The 24,419-nt window shown below is 47.2% G+C and overlaps 1 protein-coding gene across 3 annotated transcripts in view; it reads left to right on the forward strand.

Moving 5' to 3' along the window:
- Positions 1–24,419, forward strand: part of LOC132531676 (DNA-binding protein RFX8-like) — a 48,542-nt gene that overhangs the window by 4,174 nt on the left and 19,949 nt on the right. For all 3 annotated transcript variants that reach the window (XR_009544175.1, XM_060169641.1, XM_060169642.1), the window contains exons 2-4: positions 2,836–2,959; positions 12,219–12,280; positions 13,952–14,039. Coding sequence is in view for 2 of the 3 variants with exons in the window: in XM_060169641.1 (XP_060025624.1) it covers positions 2,836–2,959; positions 12,219–12,280; positions 13,952–14,039 (274 nt within the window). In the remaining variant the exon portion in view is untranslated. The remainder of the gene's footprint in view (positions 1–2,835; positions 2,960–12,218; positions 12,281–13,951; positions 14,040–24,419) is intronic.

Below are 24,419 nucleotides of genomic sequence, written 5' to 3' on the forward strand. Positions count from 1 at the left end.
CCATGCCTGGATTTCTCATCACAAAAACTCCAAGAGACGTCTCAGAGTCAGAGCCTACACCTGGGTCTGTGAGCTTTGAAGCCCTGGGTCAGAGTCATGGTCGTAAGTTCCTCTGGGCATGGAGACTAAATGCAAAAGCACGTACTCTTTAAGCCAAAGTAAAGGCACCATCTGAACATAGACGCTCTTACAGGACCTTCCACTTGTCCACTTAGTGTGTGCTGCCTCCTCCCACGGGCCATCCGTGAGATCTGGCTGTGAACTTTGGGGAGAAGATGAAAGGCCCTGGGCTGAATCTCCTGGAGCAGCAAAAGTACCAAGCATTGGCGCTGGGCTCGCAACCAGGAGGCAGCCCTTTCTCTGAGTGTGGGCGGAGAAAAGACTCTGGTCCTGGACCTTGGTGGGATATCACTGATGGTATAATTTGGTCTTAATTGTCCACTCAGATGGCCGTCAGACTCAGCAGTGTCATTTTGAAATAGGAGGACAAGAGGCCCAGAGCACATGAATTTCAGTGACAAGGAAGAACAACTGGCAGAAGTTTATACCCAAGCTCATTTTGGAGAGCATTTTGCACGTTTCTTTTTTAAGGAGACCATTCCATGACTACATCGGAAGTAGCTATGAATAAACAAAAGTGAGCTTGTACTTAATGTTGGTCACGTTTTGCTGCCCCTCCCCAAACTTAGCCAGTGTTTCCCTGTGACACTTCACATGCCGGTTTTTTATATGTCAGCAAATGTCTTAATAAAATAAATATCAATATCTCATGGATCTGTGAATTTGCCACTGCCCCACACACCACCAGTGACATTACCCCGTGTTCAACCGTGAAGCAAATAATTGGTGTCCCAGCAGCTGTAATTAATCCATTGTGAGGTGTCCAAAGTGTCAGGTTCCCACCCTGATGCTATGGGAGAGTCTCAGAAAATGCCCTCCTTGGGCTTGGAGTGGGTTGAATGGTGCCCCCCCAAATGCATGTCTGTATGGAATATCAGAACGTGACTTTGTTTGGAAATCGGGTCTTTGCAGATGTAACCAGTTAAGAGGAGGCCCCACTGGATTAGGGTGGGCCCTAAATCCAGTGATGGGTGTCCTTATAAGAAAAGATGAGGAGGGACTTCCCTGGTGGCTCAGTGTTCAGAATGCAGGGGACTTGGGTTCGAGCCCTGGTCTGGGAAGATCCCACATGCCGTGGAGCAACTAAGCCCGTGCGCCACAACTACTGAGCCCACGTGCCACAACTACTGAAGCCCACGCGCCTAGAGCCTGTGCTCCGCAACAAGAGAAGCCACCGCACCACAACAGCGAGTAGCCCCTGCTCACTGCAGGTAGAGAAAGCCCGCGCGCAGCAACGAAGACCCAACGCAGCCAAAAAAAAAAAAGAAGCGGCGAGGAGACAGCCAGGTGAAGGCGAGGGCACTAGAGTGATGCGTCTACGAGACAAGGAGTGCCAAGGGTTTCTGGCAGCCACCGGCAGCCAGGAGGAAAGCGTGGAGCACGCGCTTCCTCAGCGCCTCTGGAAGGAGCCAACCTGGCTGACACCTTGATTTGGACTTTCAGCTTCCAGAACTGTGACAGAATATACTTCTGTTGCTTTAAGCCACCTGGCCTTTGGTGATTGGTCACCTGAGGAAACCAATACAGGGCCACAGCTTCCCCTCACCCCGCCGTCCACCGTATGTTGACTTTTCCTCCTTCCAGGAAGCAGGTGGGGTTAACAACTGTGGTCTCTTGCTCTCGAGGAAAGTAAATGTAGGCCTCAGCCTGCCTCAGCCCAGAAAATAAGCTGTAGGTCATCAGTAAGAAAGGAGGAGATGCATTGTTGGTGAATTCCCTGCCAAAGAATTCTTCGGTGTTTAAAAACTATGCTGGCTTCCTTTATGTATTTCTTTAAAAGAATGAGGAGAAACCTGCCAGTCTGTCCCCAGCCAGAAAAGGGAAGGCTGTGACTGGGCGTCAGAGTGGACCACACCTTCTGAGCCCAGTCACCTGCACTACCTGCTCCCTCACTCCCATCCTGCTGCTGGGACAGGCACCTGGTGGTCCCCTCGGGGCTGGACTCTGGGCTGTGAGCCACGGGCACAGCCCCTCGTTGCCAGGGGACCCCACCTGCCCCAGGGCCAAGGACCATTTGGGCCATTGAAGGTCCCACCCCGAGCAGGACCCTGGGGGCTGCAGATCACATCTGAACGCTACTGAGCTCTGCACCCAACAGGAAGTAAAGGGCAGGGAGGGTGGCCTGCCTCTCTGTCCCTTGGTGTCTTCCATCTTCCATCTCATTACAATTTAAAGAATCAAAATGTAGTGGCCCCGCCCTAAATCACTCGGGTTTAACAGTCGTGCAAATGACTGCTTCGGGGGTGGGGGGAGGGGGGAGGAGCTGTGCACGCCTGTCCTGGGTCCTAGGAAGCCACATGGGCTCCAGCTGTCACCTGCGGGGGTGATCGACTCTACTAGGGGTGGGCGGGGGGCATTGTTTTGTGTTTTAGCGAGTAAATCTCTGCGTCACAGTGAGAGACCTTGGCTGCCACCTTTGCAAAGTTACATGAAGCAGCGTCTGCTGAGCCCAGTAATTTGGGCTTCTTTTTAATATGCCTGCACGCCAGAAAGATTGAAAAACAACAACAAAACCTCACCATAGTCTAAATCAATATTCTTAACTCTGGCCTGAGCACATTACAGATGCCGAAGGGTGAGACTTTGCGTTCAATAAAGTAAGCGTATTTCTTTTTGTTGGGTCCCTTGCCTGTGTCTGCCCCTCATCAAAGTGTCCCACTCGAGAAAAACTGAGGCCAACCTTCTCTTCCCGCTCTTCTTCCTCCCCGCCCCCAGGTTGGTTGACACCTTCTGCATCTGCGAACGGTACAGTGTGCCTCGCTGCCTCATGTATGAGACTTAAGTGGAGTCCTGCGGGCAGAATGCTCAGAACCAAGTCAACCCAGCCACGTTTGGGAAGGTAGGTTGTGAAGATACAAATACATGTCCACTGAGTAAAAAAAGCACGCAAGTTAATGACGAGGAAATGCTGGGATTTATTTGGGTCTGATGGCTTCCCAGTGGATATAACTGGCTTCACCCTGGGAACCAGCCTCATCTCCATCTGAAAGCCATTCCGTCCTTTGTCCATACTTCATAGTGAGGGGCCAGGAAAGTTCAAGGGTGGGGTGGCATTCACCCAAGAGAATACAGCTATGGCAGCCTCAGATACCCCCAATTCTCAGCCAGCTTGCTGGGCCATTATTCCCCGCATAGAAATGCCACAGCTCAGGACCCCACAAGCTCAAAGAGCCACTTCGTGGTGTCAGACAGCTTATGCTTCCCACAATTCGGTTGTTCCTAGAGAACTCACCTCACGGGCACTCAGAGGTTTCCTCTGGAGGTTAAGAACTCTGTCAGGGGTTTGTTTAGACCACGCAATACACAGCAAACGTTAGCACAAGGGTGGCCTATCTGAGACCCTCCACAGCCGACGTATTTATTGAGCAGCTGCTATGTGCTGGCGCTGTTCTAGGTGCTGAGTGTACCACAGTGAGCAGAACAGAGAAAAATTCCTGCCTTTACTACTTCTATTATATTATAGTTGAGGGAGATAAAGAAGATAAAGTATATAGTCTCTTAGGTGGTATAAATGCTAAATGGAGCAGAAGGAGGAAAGGACCGTGTGTGTGGTTTGTTTTTTTTTTTTGGTTTTTGGTTTTTTTTGCGGTACGCAGGCCTCTCACTGTTGTGGCCTCTCCCGCTGCGGAGCACAGGCTCCGGACGCGCAGGCTCAGCGGCCATGGCTCACGGGCCCAGCCGCTCCGCGGCACGTGGGATCTTCCCAGACCGGGGCACAAACCCGCGTCCCCCGCATCGGCAGGCGGACTCTCAACCGCTGCGCCACCAGGGAAGCCCCGTGTGTGTGTTTTAGGGGAGGACTTGTAATCTGAGGGAAGGCAAACAGGGAAGGCCTCCCTGAGAAGTAACATTTGAGTCCAGATTTCCAAAAGGTGAGGCAGTGAGTATGGGGCTATATGAGCAAAGAGCAGTGCAGACAGAGCCAGCGCAGAGGCCCTGAGGCAGGAGGGGGCTCAAGTAGCAAGGGGGCTGCCGTGGCTGGAGGGCAGAGACCAGGGAGACACAACTCAGGGAGGTGGGAGGAGCCCAGGCGTGCAGGGAGTGGACAGGGATGCAGCAGCGGATGTCGTGAGAAGGGGTCAAAATCTGGGTGTATTTGGAAGACAGAGCCAATAGGATTTGCTGATGGAAAGAATTAATAGAATCACGGGGCTTAATTGTTATTAAATTAACAATAATAACTTTCAATCGTATATTGTATCCTATTTATTTTCAATCCGGTTTTCAGGAATAGACAGACATCCACTCAAAACAAATTAAAAGGAGAATTTTTTTAAAGGGATATTTCATTTAATCCAACTGCAAGAAGTTGGACTGGGCCTCATAGAATTTAGTCCAGTACTACCCAATAAAAATGTAATAGGAGCTATAGATAGAATTTTAAATATTCTAGATCCCCATTTTAAAAGTTTTTTTAGGGTAAAATTAATTTTTTATAACTTTTAAATTCAACCCAAAATATTCAAAATACTGTCGTTCAACATGGAATCAGTATTTAAAAATGAACGCGTTGCTTTTTGCATTCTCTTCTTCGTGCTAGATCTCAAAACTCCGACACGTCATTTCACATGTACAGCCCGTCTCAGTTCACATGTACAGCCCGTCTCAGTTCACATGTACAGCCCGTCTCAGTTCGGAACAGCCACATTTCAAGTGCTCAGTGGCCACGTGTGGCTGGTGGGTCCCCTCTGAGACAGCCCATGACTAGGTTACGTCACCAGGCATCTCCTCTCTCTCCCTCTGGTGTATCCGTATGTAAACCACTGGGACGCCGCTTCTCCGCACTGGGCTGCTCCCAGCCCCTTCCCAGAAGCCAGCTTCTGCCACCACTTCACAGCTTCCCAAGGTGGCTGCTTGTCCTGTGATTCCCGTGATGCTGTCCGTGACCACCTGCCCCAGGGTCCCACACTGTAATGGTCTTTAGGTGAGAGAGGCCCACAGGGAGGACAGGTGAATGGGAGGAAACAGTTGACATCTTTGAGGCTTTGTCTTGTGTCACAGCCATCAGCAGAGGCTGGTAGCATTAGAAGTCAAGGAACAAACCAGGAGTGATTACGGTGGAGGGTCCCACAGCCGGTTACAGTGCTTGGGCAGCAAATCTGGTCTCCTTTGTTACGGGTCAGTCCTCTTTCCACCTGCTGTTCCCTCACAAATATCCTGGACTTCCAAGAGAACTTGGAGGTCACTGGTCCAACTCCACATCCAATGCAAGAGCCCTTCAAAAGCACCTCTGGCTGGGAGCTTTTATGAGAACAAAATGCCCTCTGGGCAGAGACAGCCATGGGGGCTCGGAGCTGGGAGGGGGCAATGCGTTTCTGCAGCGAGGAAGCTGCTCTTCCTCTGGGCAGACGCGGTCCCTCCCCAGGATCCATGCTTGGCAAGCAGAGCACAGGCGGATGGAAAGCCACCCGACTCCTTGCAGGCCTGGGGACAGCTCACAGCCTGCAGGATCAGACCCCTGCAGGGGCCACCTGGCCAGTGCTGAAATGACCTGGGGGACAAGCCTGCTCACGGCCGCAGAGATGCCAGTTTAACCTCTCGCTCCCATCTTTCCTCCCTTCCTTCTTGCTCCCTCTTTCTCGGTGGTCCTCAGTGGACAGAATGGAATCGGTTCATGACATGCTCTTACCTTCGATCCACTCACAGCCTGATTCCCTCTGGTTCTTTCATTCTTTTTTTTTTTTGGCGGTACGCGGGCCTCTCACTGTCGTGGCCTCTCCAGTTGCGGAGCACAGGCTCCGGACGCGCAGGCTCAGCGGCCATGGCTCACGGGCCCAGCCGCTCTGCGGCATGTGGGATCTTCCCGGACCGGGGCACGAACCCGTGTCCCCTGCATCGGCAAGCGGACTCTCAACCACTGCGCCACCAGGGAAGCCCTCTTTCGTTCTTTTTTAACAATGTTATAAGCATCTGTGAACCCACCGCCCTGTATGAACCATATGGCCAGATCCCTGTATCCATCTCCCTGCCTTCCCCGCTGGTGGGAACCGTCAACCCCTTCATCGTTATCTTTGCTTTTTAAAAAGAGTTTTAGTGCATTTGTATGTCTTTCTGTTTTTCTTTTTTTTGACCTTTGACCCCCTTCACCCATTTTGACCACCCCCATCCCCTACCTCTGGCAACCATCAATCTGTTCTCTGTTTCAGTGAGATTGGTGGTTTTGTTTTACTGTTGTTTTCTACATTGCATATATAAGCAAGATCATACCATCTTTGGCTTTCTCTGTCTGACTTATTTTATATAATGTATTTCTTTTAAAAGCCCATTTTTTATTTTTGTGGCTTAACTTTTTAAAAAGGAGGGTCATGTTATATGTCATCTTTTGGGACTTGTTCCACTTATTATTATATCAAGATTCCTCTACATTCATTGACTGTTGTGTAGTAGTTCAGTTTACCTACCTTCTCTCCCTTTGATGAGCATTTGGGTCCTTTCCCAATTTTGCCGTCGTGAACATTCACATGTGTATCTCCTGCTATGCACGTGGAGATGTTCTCTTGGGCGTGTGTGTCCAGGGCTGAACTTGCAGGCTGACGGGCTGTGTGACTATGACGTCTGGGGATGGGACCAGATCGTTTTCTGAAATGATGGCTTCCGTTGCCCTCCCACCGACATTTCTGTAGATTCCAATGATGTTTCCAAAACACTGACATTTTTAGACCCATTTCTCTAGCTGCAGTCGTCATCCCTGAAACACAGTCATTGGTGGAAGCTCTGCACTTTGGATAATCATAAAATAAGGAGTAGAATCTTCTAATACGGCAGCTGCTCAAATATTGGAAAGAATTGTTTAAACCTTCGTGTCTTCCCTTCTTCATTGAATACTCTTCGGTCCCAGATTTTTACTTCCCTGACTACTTGTTTCGTTTTGACTTCAATTTATTGGTGTTTCTCTTCAAATGTAGGTTCCCCAAGGGTACAACCCAGTGTCTCAGGAGGGCTCAGGAGACGGGGCTTTTATTTTTCTTTTTTAACTTTTTGGGCTATTGTTCGCTTTCATGCTTCCATGCCACTCTGCTGGTTTCATTTTAAGCTTGTGATCCAAAAAAAGAAAAAAAAACCCTTCGGTATTTTTTTCACACGAATTAAAAGTAAGCTAGCCCTCCCAAAACTGCTTTATAAACTGTAAAGCACTCCATGTAGATACAATATGTTGTCCTTGTTATCAGACTGTGGTCACTATGCCCGTGACCGTGGGAACCCAAGAGCAGCTGTTCCCTTATTCCGAGTTGCAGCTTCTTAGTGCCAACCTGCCGTGTCTTCTAGACTCACAGTCATCCCGTCGTCTCAGCCTGCTGAAGCTCACACGTGGGAATAGCACATCTCTTATCCCTCCTTCAATAAATCAAAAGCAATGTGGACACGTGCAAGGTGTTAGGCTCCGGAGCTCGCTGGGTGTCTCTGGAAGGTTTTCCAACCAGCCAGGAATTCCCCCGGCTGTCTTATCGCTCAGCCCACATTTGGTCCTTTCTTCACTAGGCACATTGGGGTACTTCCTCAAGGGCTTTGCTAGTCTGGGTATCCTGGCACTAAGCCGTTTCCTTATCTGGCGGCCTTATCAGATGGGAGTGGGGTGACGAGCTTGACATGTCTTGGTTCTAGATGATCTCTGCTTCCTTTTTTAAGAAATCAAAGGCTCCTTTTCAAAACCTCTCTCAGATTTTCTTCTAAGTGGTTTCCCCTCAAGGGCAGTCCTACTGCAGGGTCTTCCGAAAAAAGAGTTAAAAAGAGCCTCCGGTGCGTGACCACGGGCATTTGTCTAGCATTTTTTTTTTTTTTTTTTTGCGGTACGCGGGCCTCTCACTGTTGTGGCCTCTCCCGTTGCAGAGCACAGGCTCCGGACGCGCAGGCTCAGCAGCCATGGCTCACGGGCCCAGCCGCTCTGCGGCATGTGGGATCTTCCCGGACCGGGGCATGAACCCGTGTCCCCTGCATCGGCAGGCGGACTCTCAACCACTGTGCCACCAGGGAAGCCCTGTCTAGCATTTTTGATCTTCCTACTTCCCTTCGAATCCATCCCCCAAGACACTGAGGTCCTGGCTTTCAATTCTCGTTGGGAATTTGCCCGAAGAATGAGTCAGTTCAGTGGTGCTGGTCTTGGAAAGGGACCCTGAGCTGCTGAACCTGTGACTCGGTGGAGAAAGGAGAGGAAGGGGAAAAGGATGTGATCCCAAAGCTTGTTTACAAGAGAAACAGCAAAATACCCACTTCTCATTTCCTGCCTCCCCCCTGGGATTGGGGTTGATTCCAGACTCCACACCAAGTTCCTGTGCAGATGTTGGGGTGTTTCTTGCTCTGCTCAGCAGTCCCGGGTGTACGACAGGTCGTCTCACTCCCAGTGCAAGTGATGGCTTATGTGGATGAGGAAATTTCCCAAAGGCTGACTTCCTTTTGTTAAAGTAACATTTCCTGATGTTTTTCTGATTATGAAAGAACACATTCCCTTTATAGAAAATGTGGGCATTCGAGAGAAGGGTATAAAAGAAGAAGAAGGTAAATGCCGGCTACGACCTCACTGTCCAGAGATGCAAGCACGTGTGTGGTTTATTTGCAGGCCCCCGACACACTCACATACACATGCCAGCAGGAGCGGGGAGTGATCACAGAGGCCTCTGTTTCCCACGTCCCTTCGGTCCTGCCCACGCGGTGGTGCTTCCTCCCTCCTGAAGGAGCATCTGAGCAGGCAGCCTGGCCTCTCTAGAACTCCTTGGGTGACACAAAGCCCCATTGTCCTTCTAGTTTACCAAACAGTATCCGTCTGACGCTTCGAATGTCCAGCCCCACATAACGTCCGAACTCTGAGCTGGGTTTGACGTGGAATCGCTTCCGCAGTCCTCCAGCGAGGTTTCTCGCCAGCAGAGAACTAGTTGCGGGGGTCTTCTCTTCCTCCCTCCCATTCTTCTACCACCTTGCTGGGTGTTGGTTGGACCCCGTGGGAGGGGAAGCTTAGGAGTGGCTGCAAGTTTCTACTGCACAGCTTCACACTTTGGGAGGCCAGGCAGACCCTTGTCTCCTGGTGCCTTTGTTGACTTCTGCAGGGCAGCCCTTGGGAATGTCCTAGAATGCATCCCTGGCCTGGGTGAATGACTCTGAAGCCTGACTGCCCATCCTGGGGGGCCTTGCTGGGCAGAGTCCAGGCTCTCCCACCCGTCAGCTCTTTATCACGGGTGACCAGTGTCTGGCCATCGAAACTTCTCAACCACTCTTGGCCTGAACAGGCTGTGGGTGTGCTGAGCCAGGGCAGCAGCCGTGCCCCTCTGCCTTCCCCCCAAGGCCACTGGCTGGCCAGCCGTCTCTCATCCATTCAGAGTCCTCTGCCCAAGCCAGACACTGACTGCGAGGGCCTCACGATCAGCCCTTCAGGCAAATCTGTGAACCCCCTTCCCCTGGGCCCCAGGTGACTGGACCATCCCGTCCTGCACACCCTTCATAGGTCAGGGAGTGGTCTTGCTGCAAGAAACCCCCTTACACATCCTCCGTTTCCTCCTCTCTCTGTCTCATGGTGGGTGATTTGAGTCGAGGACTTTTTAGAGTTTTATAACCAAATTTTAGCTGAAAGCCTGAAGGTGCAAGTCCCCTGGCAGGGCGTGTCTCACAGTTCACCTTGCTGTCTGTCTCTGTCTTCACGCCCCAGCCTCTTGTGTAGACACCACAAGGATGGATGGATTGAAAGATCAATGTGTGGATGGATGGATGGACATGTGGATGGTCAAACAGGTGGTTGGACAGACAGACAGACAGGTAGCCCTAAGCCTAGAATCAGACTAACTAGTTTATAATCCTGGGAAAGTTATTTAACTTTTTGGTGCCTCAACTTCGTCATCCACAAAACGAGAATATTCATGTTAATAACAGTACCTCCTTCATAAGAGGCTTTTAAGAAATTAACGCAAACAACACAAACAACACACGGAGAGAGAATTGGACAATGCTGGCGCGTAGAAAGCAACCAAAGGCCCTTAACTTCCACAATTATGTACGTGCATATTTTCACTTAGAATGTCATAAACATTGTCACATTAAACTATTTCTAAATGCATGGTGTAGAATGGCTATGAAATAGTTTTTTGGCTGTTCCAGAATCCATTTAACCATTTTCCTTATTGGAAATTTATGAAGTTCATAATTTTTCTCCATTCTGAGGAACATGAGTCTCCACCTGTATCTGGTAATTTCCCTCCGAGAGAGTCTAGACAATCGTAAGCCCACGTGCTAGTTCTTGATATTCTTACCCTAATCTGTAATATCCTTGACCTAGGGAACTTGTTGGGTAAGAACTACATTTAGCTGTGTTTCAACTTGCATTCATTGTGTGGTTAGGGAGGGTGAGTCCTTTGACATGTGTTTTGGTTATGTGTATCCTTCGTGTATGTACATTATTATCCGATCACTTTCTCTTGGGGTGTTAGTGTTTTTCCTGTTGATTTATGTGAGCTCTATATACTAGGTAGATACTTTTTTTTTTTTTTTACTTATTACATCTTTTGGAAATAATCATCTCAGTTGCTTTTTAAATTTTGACTGTGGTGTTCCCGATTATAAAGTGAAATCACAGGATAGTCTGGGGTTGGAAATACTCAGTAAAATAAGCCGTGTGGATTACCGTCCTGCCAGGCAACTAGGAGTTTGTTTCTGCTTCTCCCTCCACAACAGCAGATGATACGCCAGGGCCTTGAATCTGAGCCTGCTGCGTGCTCGAGGATAATCCTTCTCGGTAGCACTTATTTTACAGCTAGACCTAGAGGGAAGGTTTTAAGCGATGTTCTCAAGAGAAGATGAAGTGGTCAATCTGCGGTTGAAAGTAGGAACTTCTGGCTCCGAATGCTGCCTCTAGACGTGGCTGACGTTTTCTTTTAACTCCTGTTGTCACTTGTTTTCGTCGTACGTTCTGGTTCTCCTTCCCTGAAGGAGCCTCCATTTGGCCTCGTGACCTCGATGTGCCAAGACCTGCCTCTCCGTCCCTAACTTGTGCCTTCCCACCTGGGCTTGGGCGGCTTCCTGGAGGAAGAGGTGGGGCCTGGCCCCAGCCAAGAGAAACGCTTCAAGGCACTGTCAAATCCTGCTGCTTTTGGAAGCTAAGAATAAACAAAGGAGGCTGGCAGAAGCGGAGGCTGAGTGACTACGGAGCAAATTGTAGAAAATCACAGAAATCATTACATGACAGCTTGGCACATCCTGCCTTCCTGCTTTGTATTTTGCAATTTTACCACAGTCCAGGATTTCCCTTTTCAACAGACATCCACTTGGATACCATGCTTGTCATGGACCTGTGAACGACCTGTAAACCTGTAAAAAAACCAGACTTCTGTTTTTTTTAAATGTAATTGGTCATAGACATCATATCAGTGCTGTCTAACAAAACGCACATCAGAAAGATGGTGGGGTCTGGGACTTCTGTGGCGGTCCAGTGGTTAAGACTCCGCACTCCCAATGGAGAGGGCACGGGTTCGATCCCTGGTCGGGGAACTAAGATCCTGCATGCCGCATGGCACTGCCGAAAAAAAAAAAGATAAGATAACGGAGAGATGAAATGTTGAGTCCAGAAGTAGCTCTGTTATTCAATATTTAACAGCATTTGCTAACAAAACCTTTAAAATGAAAAAATTAGGTAAACAAATGAATAATAAAAAGTGAAAATGCCAATCACATTGGAAAAAAGAAACTAGTAAAATCATGGCACACTCACATGCTGGACTATTTTGCGGTGTTCGTATTGATACTTCCCTGTTTTCAGAGGATTTTTAATGACAAGGGGAAGTGTTTATGGTACAAGCTGGAGGGAAGAAAGTGGAAAGCAGAGCTGCAGGCATGCTAATTGTGCGATGCTGGTATTTCCTACGTAGACCCCCAGAATCCGTGTACATAGTCAGGCTTCGGAAAAAGATGGGGATGAACCCCATGGAGGTCTACACGGCAGTATCCCTCTGAGTGGCGTGTTTCCTTCTTCATACTTGTCCGACTTTTCCAAATTTCAGTTACATATATTTTCTTAACGATCGGAAAAGAGGGAATACAGTTTAAACGTGGCAAGAGACGAAGCTGGAAGTTCTATTTCTAAATTTTCAAATTGCAGCTTTACATCTGGCTTATTCTTTTAGCTCGTGCGCTTGGTTTTCCCTGATCTTGGCACCCGGAGGTGGGGCACAAGAGGAGGCGCCAGGTAGGTTGATCATTTTTGTTTTATTATTTTTTTCAATAACACTTATCTCTTAAAAGTTCACATGTGCATAATAGGAAACCAAAAAACAAAAGAAGCAAAACACAAAGTCATCCATAATCACAAGCAGTTGGTTTGTTTTATTGTAAATGTTAAAAACACGCATTTTGAAAAAAATCACAAAATGGGTGACCAGAGAAATGCAAAACTAAACAAACGATAAATATCACCTCTTACCAAAGAGTTCCTACAATTATATGAAATTCCCAGTGCCTGGTATAATCCAGGTGATGCCAGGACCAAATATGAGTCTCTATCTTCTTTTTTTTGTTTTTTTTGCGGTACGCGGGCCTCTCACTCTTGTGGCCTCTCCCGTTGCGGAGCACAGGCTCCGGACGCGCAGGCTCAGCGGCCATGGCTCACGGGCCCAGCCGCTCCGCAGCAGGTGGGATCCTCCCAGAGCGGGGCACGAACCCATGTCCCCTGCATCGGCAGGCGGACTCCCAACCACTGCGCCACCAGGGAAGCCCAAGTCTCTATCTTCTTGAGAGATTTTGTTTAAATACAAAAGTCACAGTGTATTTTTCTGTTTCTGACACTTCCAACGTTTAGACATGTAAATGTCTAACTGTTGAAATAGTTAAGCAGCTATATCCCTAGAACAAGAAAACTGTTTTAATTACTCCTCGAGCTGAAATTTCTAAGCGTTCATCTAATTCGCATACTTGGATTCTATTCTGGAGACAGAAGGTACCCGGGTGGTATTTTTAACTTGGAAGGAAATTCCAGTGTTATCGGGTGCATCCTGTTATAATTGTCACTCAGTTATCATTGTTATTTGTTGTTTGTTTTAAATCAAGAGAAATCAGGAGAAATCAGTGAGATCAGGAAATCGGTAAGAAGGGATGGAAGCCAAACTAGGGAAGGAGCCTGCCACCCTTGAAGGAGTGGAAGGCATGGAAGAGTTTGCCAAGCTAAACACTGGGCAACAGTTAATTTGAAAAAATTGTGTTGGGCTGCTAGGAGCCCATACGAGCTGCTGCCTTTCCCCAGCTCAGCAGAGGAGGAACCAGCCTTCCTACTGGGGGTCTGAGAACCTGAGTCCATTCAGCAGAGGGGACACTGGCATCGGTCCACCTCCCTTTGAGAAAGTCAATGGCGGAGGCAACCGGAGGCTTTCCCTGTGGCATCTCTTTAAGATTCGAGTGTCGTAAGTCGGGAAAGCAGAGGAGAACATCTGCAAGCCCGTTTCAAAGTTGATGCATGTGAAATAGTACGAAATTGTCCACCTGACAGAGCTTGGTCAGGCCGTATGACTGGTTAGCTTTTCCTAATAAATGGAGTCAGTGATGAAACCCAGAGAAGAACTCTGGGGCTTCCCTGGTAGCGCAGTGGTAGAGAGTCTGCCTGCCGATGCAGGGGACGTGGGTTCATGCCCTGGTCCGGGAAGATCCCACATGCCGCGGAGCTGCTGGGCCCGTGAGCCACGGCCGCTGAGCCTGCGCGTCCGGAGCCTGTGCTCCACAACGGGAAAGGCCATAATAGTGAGAGGCCCGTGTACCGCAAAAAAAAACAAAAAAAAAACCTCTGTCTTCCTTGGCTAGTCTGTTCTGTGTCTTCTCTAAAGCACGCCAGTGGTTTGACATCATCTTGAAGACAACCTTTATTTTTCAGGTATCATTAACGACGGGATCCGTATCAAGAAAAGTTCTTTCTTCTATGCCCAGTACTGCTGCCTTCTGGGTGAAAAAAGATATCACAGGTTAGTACCTGTCATTTAGGTCACAGCCTGATCCGTACTAGGACCGTTCGTACTTTGAACCTAACTGGCTTTTCGGCTGTTGTGCCATTCATCCTTCTTACGGATGGAAGCACACACATCACATGACCATGCCTCTGACACGGGCCACATCGTTGGCCAGAGAAATGCACATCGCGTTCACTTCCTCGGATACTGTTCATTTTCATCCTCATCTCAGTGGCCAAAGCCGTTTTGCACAAAGTCTTTGTCCTTCTCCATCCCTCTGTCAAATATGACAGAATGGGCCACTTCCTGCGCGAAACTTCCTCTAGCCCTCAGGACTCTGCGTCATCCAGTTCCTTCCCCAGAATGAGCCCTTCTTGGTCTCCTTACCTCTCCCCGCCCCCCGAGGGCATGCATCTCCCTGAGATCCAACCCTTCATAATCCATGATGCTCTTCCCACACTTCGGCCCCAGGACACCTCATCCCTTTCTGTCTTCCACCTGCCGCTCCGTCCGCGGATGACTCCTTCTAAATCACTCTCCCACCTCCTAGGTTTTTCTGTCTGGCTGTCTACTGGACATTTCCATCCAGAAGACCGACTGGTACCTCACACTGAGGATGCAGAAATTTAACTTCATCCTCTCCCTCCAATCACTTCTGCCTCTTGACGTCCCTATTTCCATCTGCGATCCCAATAGATACAACCTGTGCAGGGCGTCACCCGAAAGCCATCCCTGACTCCCTCGGGTCACAAGTCCTGTTCATTCTTCCCTTTTGGGTCTCCTGACCACTCTTTATGGTTCCTGATGTTTCCTTGAAGCCCTGGTCATCTCATAATAATCAGGATTATTTCCGTGGATCCCACGTGACCTCCCTCTCCTCAGCCTCACCTCTCTGTAAACACAGCCGTGAGTAAAGCAACTACACTCCGGTAAAAATTAATTTAAAAAATTAAATTAAAAGTATAATAATAAATAAATAAATGGAAGGAGTAAGAAAATAATGGATAATCTTGATTTGGCAAAACTTAAAACTTCTTTATCTTAAATAATTCCAGGGAAATTCCATGTGTCTATGGGCCACATTCTTAGATATAATTTAACAAATGTAATACTTAATAGCAAAATATTCATGTTAATTCATATGAAGGCTGAGAACCCAGCAGGACCAAAACCAAAAAGAGATATTTAAAAATGAGAAATATGAATTCTGAAACATATCAAGAAACCTTAATACCTTAAGGAATTCTATGAAAACTGTCTTTGTAATACTACTCATTAATATAAATACAAACCCCTAAATTTCAAAAGAAGTAAATAAATAAATAAACACAACTGTGAGACTAACCTCCCCACAATTCTGCATTTTCTTTGTCTCTTCCTTGCTCAGAAACACTCAGGAGCTTGCTCGTACCTCCTGCGTGAAGCCTACGCACCCCCCTTTCCCAGACTGGTGTCCGCCCCCCAGATCCTTCCTACTGCACTTTATCCGACCCTGTTGCCAGTTTCTCCCCCATATAAGCTGCTGGTTTCAGCCATACTCACTTTTCTCTGAAAATGTCAAATGCGGTTCTGTCTTTGCTCCTATCATCCTGTCCTTGCATGATGTCATTCCTTCTTCTCTCTGTCTCAGTGGACCTTCCTGAATCCTGTCCCTTCCCTGGGACATACCTCAGGGACCACCTGCTCCAGGGAACCGTCCTCAGCAGCCCCAGCTCTAGGGAAGACCCCCTCCTCCAGTGCCCCACGCCGCTCACTGGCTGTCGACCCAGCCAGCGTTGCCTCTTAATTCATACATTGTTCATGGGGCCTTCATGTGGCATAAATAGAGGACCACATATCCAAGCAGCCAGGGTCAGTTTTACCTTTACTTCTAGCCCAGCATGATGATTAAGAGGCCCCTTCACTCTCCAAAGGGTTCTAGTGTGGACAAGAAACTGCAACGAATTAGATGGTCACCTTTTGTATAAGGTACCCTGTGTTGTAAGGCAGCGGCCAAGGGGGAGCCACGGGGAACCACCGGTATGGGTAAGACGCGGACCGTCTCTCTGATGGCTTCATAGAGGAACTAAGTGTACATTTCGCTTGATAGCGAGTATAACGTGATGGGTGTCGGAAGTGTACACAAGGTCCCGCGAGAACTCAGAGATGGAGAGCGCACGTCTTGGGCCAGGGGATCAGAGGGGCCGGGGAGAGAGGCGTGCTTTGAAGGAAGCTGTGAAGGACAGAGCATTGACGGGTGGAGAGGAAGGCGGGAGGGAGAGGATGTCCAGGCTCAGGGAGGGAGGTGAGCATACACAGAAGTGTGACAGCCGTGCAGGATGCGGAGATAGGGTGGAGCAACAGCCTGGGGAAGGGACTTGAATTCGATACTGAGGGCAGGGAGTCTGTAAGCCTTTGGAGTCGTCCTCTGGGAAACAGGGTGGTGTCATCATGGGAACCTCTGCAAGGCCAGGAACCATGGAGCTTGTTTTATCCCCAACATTGCCTGGAAACAGTGTCAGCCCTGAAAAAGCTGTTGAAGAATGAAGAGCTTGGAATTAAGGTTTAAAGAGACTAGACTGGAAGGAGAGAGTGACAGGGGCCAGGAAATGGTCCTCAGTTGTCGTGATGAGCGCCTGGACCAAAAAGGAGGCAGAGCTGCAGGACCCTTTGGAAGCAGGGTCTTTGGATGATTGAGCCCGTGTCCACAGATGGTGGCAGGGATGACTCAGGCCAGCCCGTCCCACCGAAACCTCGAACTCAACCTCGAGTCGAGTCCTTATTACCTGCTTCCCACCAGCTCCCCTCTTACATCTCTTATTCAGCCCTTAGTCACAAAGATGGAAAAATGAGAGCAGCAAAAATAGAGAAGTTAGGGAAGGGAGCCGGAAGGATGAGAGATGTGTTTCAGTCATAGTCGGACCTCTCCTGCGCAAAGGGGATATCTCGCTTGCTGACGTGTGTGTGTCTTTGTTTGCCCAGAGCACCCAGCAGGTGGTGTGGAGAGCCCTGCATGTGCCCCCCCCACACACACACACACAAGGAAAACAACCAACAGGGCAAGAACTGTGCAGGGGTGAGAGGCCATCAGTGTCCTGAGGCCTCTGCATTGATGTCACAGAGAAGGGGGCTGGAGCTGGTCTTTGTGGGGAAAAAATAGGCTTTACCCTCATCGAGGAAGAGGAGGGCTTCACGGGACAAAGGTCAGAACAAGGATGACATGGGCTTATTCTGGAGATCAGCCCAGCAGCAGGTGCTTTTAATGTCCTGCGCTCCTCACGTGTCTGATAATAGATAAACGCTAAAGTCTTGGCCAATTAAGAGTTTTTTTTTAAAGCATGAAGGTTTTTTTTTTTGGAATTTTATTTTATTTATTTTTTTATACAGCAGGTCCTTATTAGTCATCAGTTTTATACATATTAGTGTATACATGTCAATCCCAATCTCCCAGTTCATCCCACCACCACCACCACCACCACCCCGCCACTTTCCTTGGTGTCCATACGTTTGTTCTCTACATCTGTGTCTCAATTTCTGCCTGCAAACCGGTTCATCTGTACCATTTTTCTAGGTTCCACATACATGCATTAATATACAATATTTGTTTTTCTCTTTCTGACTTACTTCACTCTGTATGACAATCTCTAGGTCCATCCACGTCTCTACAAATGACCCAATTTCGTTCCTTTTTATGGCTGAGTACTATTCCATTGTATATATGTACCACGTCTTCTTTATCCATTCGTCTGTCAATGGGCATTTAGGTTGCTTCCATGACCTGGCTATTGTAAATAGTGCTGCAGTGAACACTGGGGTGCATGTGTCTTTTACAATTATGGTTTTCTCCGGATTTATGCCCAGTAGTGGGATTGCTGGGTCACATGGTAATTCTATTTTTAGTTTTTTAAGGAACCTCCATGCTATTCTCCATAGTGACTATATCAATTTACATTCCCACCAACAGTGCAAGAGGCTTCCCTTTTCTCCACACCCCCTCCAGCATTTGTTGTTTGTAGATTTTCTGATGATGCCCATTCTAACTGGTGTGAGGAGATACCTCATTGTAGTTTTGATTTGCATTTCTCTAATAATTAGTGATGTTGAGCATCTTTTCATGTGTTTTTTGGTCATCTGTATGTCTTCTTTGGAGAAATGTCTATTTAGGTCTTCTGCCCATTTTGGGATTGGGTTGTTTGTTTTTTTGATATTGAGCTCCATGAGCTGCTTGTAAATTTTGGAGATTAATCCTTTGTCAGTTGCTTCATTTGCAAATATTTTCTCCCATTCTGAGGGTTGTCTTTTCATCTTGTTTATGGTTTCCTTTGCTGTGCAAAAGCTTTGAAGTTTCATTAGGTCCCATTTGTTTATTTTTGTTTTTATTTCCATTTCTCTAGGAGGTGGGTCAACAAGGATCTTGCTGTGATTTATCTGATAGAGTGTTCTGCCTATGTTTTCCTCTAAGAGTTTGATAGTGTCTGGCCTTACACTTAGGTCTTTAATCCATTTTGAGTTTATTTTTGTGTATGGTGTTAGGGAGTGTTCTAATTTCATTCTTTTACATGTACCTGTCCAGTTTTCCCAGCACTACTTATTGAAGAGACTGTCTTTTCTCCATTGTGTATCCTTGCCTCCTTTGTCATAGATGAGTTGACCATATGTGCGTGGGTTTATCTCTGGGCTTTCTATCCTGTTCCATTGATCTATATTTCTGTTTTTGTGCCCGTACCATATTGTCTTGATGACCGTAGCTTAAAAAGCATTAAGGTTTAAGGGTAAGTTTCTTACCGACACCATGTTTTAAGAAATACAACATGTATATTTTGAAGGCAGAATATAATAAATGTTAATACTGTTGTTAATCTAGGAACTGTGCTGGTGAAACTGTTTTCTGTTTTATTATATGACGTCTTTTACATTAGGACCTGTGTGACCTTTTAAAAATTAGGTCTGAAAATAAAAACTTCATCTCTCTGCTTTCCAGGTAATGAAAACTATATCTCTCATCCATTCATTTATCTGTTCATTCAACAAATATTTAAGTTCCTACACTAAGTCAGGCCCTGTTCTAGCCACTGGTGATGAAGCAGTAAGCAAGATAAACAAGGCTTTCCCACTGGTCAGGTTTATTTATTTTTTTAATTATTATTTTTTTTTGCCCCAGCTTTTTTTTTTTGTGGCCGTGCCACGTGGCATGCAAGATCTCAGTTCCCCGACGAGGGATCGAACCCAAGCCCCCTGCAGTGGGAGCGTGGAGTCCTAACCACTGGACTGCCAGGGAATTCCCCCTCTGGTCAGTTTTAGTTGGGGAGAAAGACAGTCAAAAAGGAACGATAGTGAGATTGATCTGAAGACCATAAAATGCAGTCATGGGAGGCCTCCCTGGGAAGATGCCTTTGGAGCAGAAATGTGAAAAAAGCAAGTGGCCAAGTGAAGATCTGGGCGACCAGCATTCCGGGAGGGGAAAGGGCAGGTGCAGAGGGCCTGGGGCAGGGGTGAGTGCAAAAAAGAGCGAGGAAGTCTGAGGGTGGAGGTTGGCATGAACAGGAGAGTGGGCGGAGGGCGATCTGAAAACACACGCAGGGCCCACAGGTCTTGGGAAGGAGGCAGGATGTTATTCCGAGTGTGATGTGAGCCGCTGGGGAGACTCAGGCTGGGGAGTGAAGCAGGCTGATTGGCGTGTCAAGTGGAGATCCTCTGGCAGCTGTGCTAATTCTGGGCTGTAGGAGGAGATGGAAGAGGAGGGGGAGGGGCCCGTGAGGAGGCTTAGCCACAGCCCTGGCAGAAATGCCCACTGAGACTTGTCACTGGAATTCCTTTCATTCTCTGAAAGAGGCAGCAGAATACCAAGCAACACTACACGTGGACAGGAGCAGAGACTCTAGGACAGACTCCCCAGCTCCACCTCTAGAAAGCTGTGTGATCTTAGGCAAGTCACTCAACCTCTCTGTGTCTCAGATTCCTCACCCATTAACAAGGATACTAATATCTACGTCACAGGGCTGTTGTGAAGATTAAATGGATTAATACAAGGAAAATGCTTAAAACAGTACCTGGCACATGGTAAACATTTAATAAGACTCTTCAGCATATTGCCCTTGGCTTTGATGTATTTATTTTAATATGTCTGCATGATTTTTTCATAGCGTTATGTGTGTTATTTTTATTTTGGCTGTTGTGTTTTTCGATTCTATCATTCCTACTTGGTTCTGTTGTGTAACTTCTGTTTCCTTGCAGAGGTTTTCTGTTTTTTTAATCTGTTTCAAAAGAATTGATAATTACTTGGAACACTATTATAATGACTGTGTGAAAATCTTTGTCACATAATTCCAACATCTGGTTCATCTCAGTGTTGGCGTCAGTAGATTGTCTTTTCTGATGCAAATTGTGATTTACCTAACTCTTAGTATTATGGGTGGTTTCCTTCCTCCCTCCCTCCCTTCCCTCCTTCCTTCCTTCCTTCCTTTCTTTCTTTTTTTATTGAGGTATAATTGATATACAACATAATATTAGCTTCAGGTGTACAACATAATGATTAGATATTTGTGTATATTGCAAAATGATCACCACAATAAGTCTAGTTATCATCTGTCACCACACATAGTGACAGAATTTTTTCTGGTCATGGTAACTTTTAAGATCTACTACTCCGTTAGCAAATTTCAAATATATGACACAGTATTAGTAACTGTAATCATCCTGCTATACATAACGTTCCCAGGACTTACTTATTTTATACCTGGAAGTTTGTACCTTTTGTCTCCCTTCACCCCTTTTGCCCACCCTCCAGCACCACCAGCCCCTCCATCCCTGGCAGCCACTGTACCTGTGAGCTTGGTTTTTGCTTTGCTCTTCTTTTTAGATTCCACGTGCAAGTGAGATCATACAATATTTGTCTTTTTCTGTCTGGCTTATTTCACTTAGCATACTGCCCTCAGGGTCCATCCATGTTGTCCCAAATGGCAAGATTTCATTATTTTTTATGGCTGAATATCATTCCACTGTGTATATATACCATAATTGGCTTTATTCGTTCACCTGTCAGTGGACACGTAGGTCGTTTTCATATCTCGGCTGGTGTAAATAATGCTGCAGTGATCATGGAGGTACATGTATCTTTGCAAGTTAGTGCTTTTGTTTTCTTCAGATAAATCCCCAGGAGTGGGATTGGTGGATCATATGGTGTTTTTACATTCCCGCCAGCAGTGCACAAGGGCTCCCTTTTCTCCACACCCTCTCCAGCAGTTGTTCTCTCCTGTCTTCTTTTTTTTTTTTTAACATCTTTATTGGAGTATAATTGCTTTACAATGGTGTGTTAGTTTCTGCTTTATAAACAAGTGAATCAGTTATACATATACATATGTTCCCATATCTCTTCCCTCTTGCGTCTCCTGTCTTCTTGATGACAGCCATTCTAGCAGGTGTGAGGTGATACCTCCCTGTGAAGGAAATGATGTGCATTTCCCTGATGATCAGTGATGTTGAGCACCTTTTCATGTACTTGTCGGCCATCTGCATGTCTTCGTTGCAAAAACGTCTGTTCAGATATTCTGCCCATTTTTAATTGGATTGTTTGGTGTTTGCTGTTGAGTTGTATGAGCTCTTTCTATTTTGGATATTAACCCCTTATCAGAGATATGATTTGCAAATATTTTCTCCAGTTCCATAGGTTGACTTTTCACTTTGTTGATGGTTTCCTTTACTGTGCACAAGGTTTTTAGTTTGATGTAGTCCCACTTCTTTGTTGCTTTTACTTTTGGGGTCAGATTTCCAAAAATTCGTCACCAGGATCTATGTCAAGGAGCTTACCACCTATGTTTGCTTCTAGAAGTTCTTCTAGGCTCAGGTCTTACATTCGGCTCTAATTCATTTTGAGTTAATTTTGTGTATGGTGTAAGAGAGTGATCTAATTCATTCTTTTGCATGTGTCTGTTCAGTCTTCCCGGTGCCATTATTGAAGAGATGGTCCTTTCCCCGTTGTATATTCTTAGCTCCTTTGTCGTAAGTTAATTGACCATATATGTGTGGGTTTATTTCTGGGCTCTGTATTCTGTTCCACTGATCTTTGTATTTTAGGGGTGATTTTCTGTCGTATCCTGGGCATTTGGGTTATGTCAGGAGACTTGACCCTGTTTAAACCTTCTCCTTTAGCAGGCAGGCACTGATTTAGGATATAGGATCTGGTCTGCTTTTGTGGGCTCTGGTTCCAGCGACAGTTCAGTTTTCTGATCGTGCTGTTCTGATCTGTTTCACTCTTGTGGCACTGCTGGGGCTTGTGATCAGTTACCTGCTGGGCCACCTGCAGGGGCTGAACCCACCTCCATGGGCCCCCTTCTCGGGGGAGCTGGGAGAGCCAGAGTGCTGGGCCTGCATCCCCTTATGCCACCTGGTGTAGGGTAGGGAGACACCAGTCTCTGCTGGTATTACCTCTGTGGGTAGACCGCCTGCCCTGCTGAGCTCCAAGTGTGGACTGGGCGTTGAACTGGCGAGGGGCTTCAATACTGTCCCTACATCCGTGTCCCGGAGGTGGTAGGGGGTAGTCAGCCCACCAGCACTTTAGAGCTGCTGCTGTGGGCATTTGGGGTGGCCAGCTCCTGCTGTCTCTGTCAGGCTTCCCTCTCCTGGTCCTCTTGGGATTCAGGTCTGTGCCTGTTGACAGTTCTGGGTTCCAGGTCCCTCCTGTGTGCAGTCCAGATACACATGGGCGATCAAAACAAAACAGCGAACTCGTCACGTGGTTGCTTCTCCAGTCCTGTGCTCCCAGGCCGTCCACCATCTTCTTTCCAGCTTTCAGAGCCCTTTTCTCACGGGCGATTGAATCATCTCCAGGGTATCGGTTTGGATTCGAGGGCAGGAGCCAGGAAAAGTGAATCTACAGCCTGTTCCCTGGACATGATTCAAGCTACTCCAGAAACTTTTTGAAAAAGACCATATATACTTTATAAATCAATGTTAATGGTGAATGAAATGCTTACTTATATGTTTGTTCCTCATCAATTAAAATATGACGATGGGGGACTTGCCTGGCGGTCCAGTGGTTAAGACTCCATGCTGCCAATGCATGGGGCGAGGGTTCGATCCCGGGTCGGGGAATTAAGATCCCACATGCCGAGCGGCCAAAAAAAAAAAAAAAAAAGTATGAAGTAGAAATCTATAGTCCAGAGATCCACTTTAAGAATGAGACACTGGTTCATTGCAGCTCTATTTACAATACCCAGGACATGGAAGCAGCCTAAGTGTCCGTCGACAGATGAATGGATAAAGAAGATGTGGCACGTATATACAATGGAATATTACTCAGCCATAAAAAGAAACGGAATTGAGTTATTTGTAGTGAGGTGGATGGACCTAGAGTCTGTCATACAGAGTGAAGTAAGTCAGAAAGAGAAAAACAAATACCGTATGCTAACACATATATATGGAATTTAAAAAAAAAAAAGGTTCTGAAGAACCTAGGGGCAGGACAGGAATAAAGACACAGACGTAGAGAATGGACTTGAGGACGTGGGGAGGGAGAAGGGGAAGCTGGGACGAAGTGAGAGAGTGGCATGGACATATATACGCTACCAAATGTAAAACAGATAGCTAGTGGGAAGCAGCCGCATAGCACAGGGAGATCAGCTCGGTGCTTTGTGACCACCTAGAGGGGTGGGATAGGGAGGGTGGGAGGGAGACGCAGGAGGGAAGAGGTACGGGGATATATGTGTGTGTATAGCTGATTCACTTTGTTATAAAGCAGAAACTAACACACCATTGTAAAGCAATTATACTTCAATAAAGATGTTAAAGAAGAAAAGAATGAGACACCGTAACATAACACTGTAAATCAACTACTCCAATAAAACTTTTTTTAAAAAAGATGATGGAGCCTCTGGATTGGGACAGAATGGTGTAGACACATTTCTTTCTGCTTCTCCCTGCTCAGCACAACTGTAAACCCTGGGAATAATGCAAGAAGCAACCAGAGGAAAACTCTGAAAGGTGGTAAGAAGAAAGTGAGCAGGTTGGGAACCCCAGGGCTACACACAGCACAGAGGCGGGGTATCCCGCAACCCTCGACGCTAGACCCAGTGTTTCCCACCACCACCACCCCCAGCCGAGCAAGAAAAAGCATCCCAGACAGACTCATTCTTCTAACAATACCAGGCAAGGGGAAGCGCTAGGGGAATTCCCACCAAATACAAACAGCCAGAGGAAACACTCTCCTTCCTCGCTGGGTCTGAGACATCCCTTTTCCACCAGGAGATACTGGGAATGTGAGCCCACCTGTCAGGGGAGGCCCAGCTACAGCAAGCAGCCTGGTCCAGGAAGCCTCTTTGTCCCCCCAGCCCACCCAAGAAGCAGCCAAGGAGTCCAGCTGATGGAATCCCTCCGCTACAGAGGGAAATCCCTGCCCTGCCTGAGAAAAGCTCTCCAGCC

The sequence above is a fragment of the Lagenorhynchus albirostris genome, chromosome 13 (genome assembly GCF_949774975.1).
Source record: "Lagenorhynchus albirostris chromosome 13, mLagAlb1.1, whole genome shotgun sequence".
Classification (NCBI taxonomy): Eukaryota; Metazoa; Chordata; class Mammalia; order Artiodactyla; family Delphinidae; genus Lagenorhynchus; species Lagenorhynchus albirostris.